The 4,890-nt window shown below is 45.0% G+C and overlaps 1 protein-coding gene across 3 annotated transcripts in view; it reads left to right on the top strand.

The window, feature by feature from the left end:
* Positions 1-4,884, top strand: part of sertad2b (SERTA domain containing 2b) — a 41,491-nt gene extending 36,607 nt beyond the window's left edge. For all 3 annotated transcript variants that reach the window (XM_005949457.2, XM_042215087.1, XM_005949456.3), the window contains exon 2: positions 867-4,884. In XM_005949457.2, coding sequence (XP_005949519.1) covers positions 871-2,130 — 1,260 coding nt within the window. In that variant the 5' untranslated portion in view covers positions 867-870 and the 3' untranslated portion in view covers positions 2,131-4,884. The remainder of the gene's footprint in view (positions 1-866) is intronic.
* Positions 4,885-4,890: the final 6 nt, after the last annotated feature.

The raw sequence follows: 4,890 nt of genomic DNA on the forward strand, positions 1-4,890 counted from the left end.
GTGTGTGTGTGTGTGTGTGTGTGTGTGTGTGTGTGTGTGTGTGTGTGTGTGTGCTGGGCCTTAGTGTGCAGTGGTGAGGCTCCCAATGCAGCTGCTTATGGTTTCAATATATGTGTTTTTTTAAAATCCCCTGTCACAGTAAGCTCGTTGCGTTTAAGCAGCTTCTTGAATCACGCCAGTTAAGCTGCTATGCTTCAGTCTGAAAACTTCACTGTGGAGTATGTCAGTGTTTTAGTGAGATGAGGTTGGGTTTGATGATCATTTTATACTGTAATCCAGTTGGGATGCTGGATTTTGCTCACCATAAGAATATATCCCTCAATTGCAAGATGAGAATTTTCTTTTCTTTTCTTTTTTTTAGAATATCAGAGTTGTTTTGAGGTGTATTGTGGGGAACAAACCAGAACATGACTCTACTTACAGAGCAGGGAAACGTCCACTTGTGAGAGGAAGTAACTAGGACTGTGAAAAACTAGCTATTTATTAAGGAGTGATGGTTTATTAATGACTTTTTTTTTAAAAAAAAAAGAAAAAGTTGAATAGTCACAAAAGTTCAATAACCTGAAAAGAGAATTGACACTTGTGTCTGGTCAGTGTAATCAGTGATTGTTGAGTAGGCCAAACCACAGTTGCTTATAAAGTGGACCTATTATGCTTTCCCTGTTTTTCGGTCATGTTTGCTGTCACAGTGCTGGATCATCACATTAAAATGGGCAAAGTCTAAACTCTAAACAGACATTTTTTTCTACTCTCAGTTTTGTGTGATGTCAGTAACATCCAGCGATAAGACAGCTAAACCCTAATGTTAGCAAAGCTATATGCGTCTTCAATAATCTCTCCTCTGTCTCTGCTTATTTGTTTTTCAGATATATGTTCGGTAAAGGTGCGAAGCGAAAGCTGGACGAGGATGAAGAGGGGCTGGAAGGCAAAACGCTGGAGGCGCCGGTGGCGGGAGGGGGGCTAGGCGTCACTCCAGAAGGTCTTTCGAAGGTGTCGTACACCTTGCAGCGGCAGACCATCTTTAACATCTCTCTGATGAAGCTGTACAGCCAACGGCCGCTGGGAGAACCCAGCCTGGAGCGCCGCGTCCTCATCAACAACATGCTCCGCCGCATCCAGGACGAACTCAAGCAAGAGGGCTCCCTGCGGCCACTTCTCCTTCCGCCCTCACCGCCACCCGACGACCCCATGGACGAAGGCTTCCGTGAGGCGCCGCCATCTTTCGGCGTTCTGTCAGCGGCAACGAGCACACAGGTATCCCAGCCTTCTGCACTGCTGATGCCAGCGATTGCTCCTCCGCCTTCACCCCACCCAATGGTGCCTCCCAACTGCCAGGTATCCCAGGCCTGCCCCAGCCGTCTGGAGGCCTGTCCTGCCCCTTTGGAGGCCTGCCTCACTCCTGCCTCTTTACTGGAGGAGGATGGTGGAGATTCAGCCTTTTGCGCGGTATCTCCACCCACCCCTCCGCTGTCACCACCCCCAGTGCAGCCTCCCATTTCAGCACCTCTGAGCCAGGCCCCCTCTGTCCCTGTGCCTGTCTTTTCCTCCTCTCTGAGTGACATGGAGTTGGGTCCTCCTACAGCCATAACAAGGACAGCAGCAGCTAATACTACGACCATGACTACCTCCCCAGCTCCCACACCAACCACCCAACCCCTCCCACCTACACCCACCGGCTCACCCAGAGACTGCAGGACTACGGGTGCTAAACCAGAGGCAGCTGCTGTTTTCCTAGTGGAAGGCCGCTGTGCTGAGCTCCGGCCAATGGACACTCTCCCTGCAGTGCCCCCAGGTGGCCTGGTAGACGTTTCCTCCTCTCCTTCTTGTCCCCCGTCCTCTTCCTCGCCCTCGCCCTTTCTCTCAGACTTGGCGTTGGATGATGTCCTGTTCGCCGACATTGACACATCCATGTATGACTTTGACCCTTGCACGACAGCAGGGGGAGCAGGGGGTGGGACAGCAAGCACCGGCGGCCTCGCCAAAGTGTCGCCAGTGGTGACGGCGGACGACCTACTCAAATCATTGGGGGCACCGTACAGCGGCCCTGCCCCCCAGGTTTCAGCCAATCAGCCTTTCAAAATTGATCTGACAGAATTGGACCACATCATGGAGGTGTTGGTGGGCTCCTGACTCAAGGATGCCCCCCCGATGAGAAACAGTTTAATCAGACTGGAATGAAAACGTGGGATCGATTTTTTTCCTGGTTGTTGTTTTTACATTGTTTTTTTTTAAAACTCTCTTCAAAAGTCGGTAATTGTAAACATCGATGGTGATGTCAGTTAGTACTACTATGACAACTACTACTACTACTACACAACACTGTGCATGCACTGTCCTCGCCTTTCCAAATATGGAAAAGAAGTAACCGGGAAACAAACACATATAATTGTATTTCTATACTTGTGAGGACCTCCTTTGACTTCCTTCATTCCCGAAACCTAATCCTCTTTGTAATCTTTAACTTTAATCTAAGCCTTAACCCTAAGGAGTAACTGTAAATAGAAGCAATGAAATTGTCCTTGTTGTGGACAACTCTATCTACCCTTGTGGGGACACTTACTCCTCACAGGTAAAGAAATACAAGCATAAACATGAGACACACACACACACACTGTAATTATGGCTTTTAGCAGATGAGTGCCTTTCAAAATGACCACTTATTCAATTCCTGTTTTTACAGTATTTTTTTTTTTCGTTTTAACAGCCTAGAGAGGTCACTCCTTAATGTTTTTTGTTTAATTTATTGTATTGAAACTATCGTTAAGTAAGGTAATTTCTCATGATCAAATAGTAATTATTTAATCTCTATCTTATTACAGATGCTATGTTTTATTTGTAAAGCAAGCATAAAAAGGAATATGTAGTTTTACCAGTGTGCTAGATGACATATTAGCTTGGCTATACGATTACAGTTTGGGAGTGGCTCTGCGACGCCTCGCCGATGTTTTGGTAAACTCTTTTTTGTACTTCTCCTTATCAGCAAGCACATATAACTGTGCTGGATGCTGTTTTACATGAGTTCGGTCATATGAGCTGGTTATCATGATTCACTTGCAGCAGAATTCAAATGAGCTACACCCACAGGGGAAAGCTCGGCGTGTTTACATTAGAGGCAACAGCAGCAGCAGCAGCAGCAGCAGCACCGACTCATGGCTCCCAGTCGGATGTAGATGATGTGAAAAGTGCAGCCTAAGCAGAGGCTTAGGGCTCACTACACGCATGTTAAATTTAGCTGCGCAGGCCTGAAAACAAAACAGCTGTTACCCCATTGCAGGGAAATTCACTGTGGTACCACTGCAACTCTTGGAATTACACAAGAAAAATGTGAGCGGTTAGTAGGACTATTATTTTTTGGGTGAGGTTTAGTTCCCTCTGATTTAGCAACACAGGTGACTGGCAAATTGTAGCAGGACATACAGTATTACACACCCCCTGAGTATGTTTACTTGTGCTTAGAATAGAAGCCCTAAAGTGCAAAATCTCATGGTTCTGCAGGACAATTTTGAGATTGCCTCAAAAAGCTCACGGGCCAGGAGGTCTAAATCTGACTCGTAAATAATAAGAATGCGGGTGAAGTAGGAAACCCAAACCACAGTGTTAACCTGATACTGCAACCATGCAAAGTGTTGTTTCAAAACACTTCCAACCCCCACCCAGCAGAGGTCACCAGTGAATATTTATGGCACTAAAACACAAAACTGGCAGTTAAGTGATTCTGAGTAACAGTTGTCTGTGGGTTTATCACTGCAAGGTACATATTACACAGAATCATCTAGTGAAAGTATAGAAGGGGCACCAGAGAGCACAGCTTTAGTGTTAGTCACCATTGTAGCTGCTGTGTGCTGTATTTTCTCATCATACAGCATCTGTCAGAAGAAGCGTTTCTGGACACTGCAATGATCCAGAGGGCCGGGGAATGCCACCGGTGGCTATTTTGATTATGGAAGCGTTTTTCAGCAAGTCACCGTAAGAACCCCTGAACCCTCGTGTGTTTGCCAGCACAGCTTTGCGGTGGTCTCGCGGTATTGTTCGAGAACATTGTGTTCCAGTGGAAGATCATCAGCTTCCCAGGGTACATTTGACTTCAACTAGCTTGTAAAAGAATGGCATTTTAAACCGAAGCAGAGTGTGAGCCGAGCACATGGCAGCACCAACTAATACCATTTCTTGATGACCGTATCTTGTTGCTTTCACCATATTTAAATTTTGGAGTGCTTGTTTTTCTTTCCTTTTTTTAAATTGTCAATGAAGTTATTTATTCGTATGGATTTTTCCCCCTTTTTTTGTAAATATATTTATTTTTTATGTGAACATTTGGATTGTAAATGTGTGTACAGAATGTGTGGTAGGAATGTACTTCAAAAAGGAATGTATCCGAGTGTGGAACTATGGGGTGGAAGCCATTTTTTTTAATATACATAGGTAATTATATTATCTTGTTTATGTTTATGTTTGTTTTGTTGCATTGTTATTGTTTTTTGTTTTTTTGATTTCTGGGGTGGCAGCCACAACTTTTTACATCTTTTGTACTCTCTTGTTCATCACTTTCCAGTTGAAGGCGAAGAGTTCATGCAGCAATACTCAAAAAGCCCATCTCAAACCTTCAGATGTCAAGTCTCCAAAGCCTGTCAGATGCTCTGATGCCAAAAGTAATGTACATAGTATGAACAACATTCAAGGTTCTGAGTCTTTTTCGATCAGTGTTTGTCACCGAATCGGTTTAAGCGCTGTCCGAGCGTGCGGCAATTTCTAACCGCAGATAAGGACTGACCACAGTCGAGGCTGAGTCCCTCTGCAAAGGCTGTATTTTACACAGACCTCAGAGCTGTGCCTTTTTCTATGCAATAGAACACAAACACACAGAGAGAAATTATCAGCTGATCACTGTAT

Source organism: Haplochromis burtoni, unplaced genomic scaffold (genome assembly GCF_018398535.1).
Source record: "Haplochromis burtoni strain Fernald_Lab_line unplaced genomic scaffold, NCSU_Asbu1 Contig_656, whole genome shotgun sequence".
Taxonomy (NCBI): Eukaryota; Metazoa; Chordata; class Actinopteri; order Cichliformes; family Cichlidae; genus Haplochromis; species Haplochromis burtoni.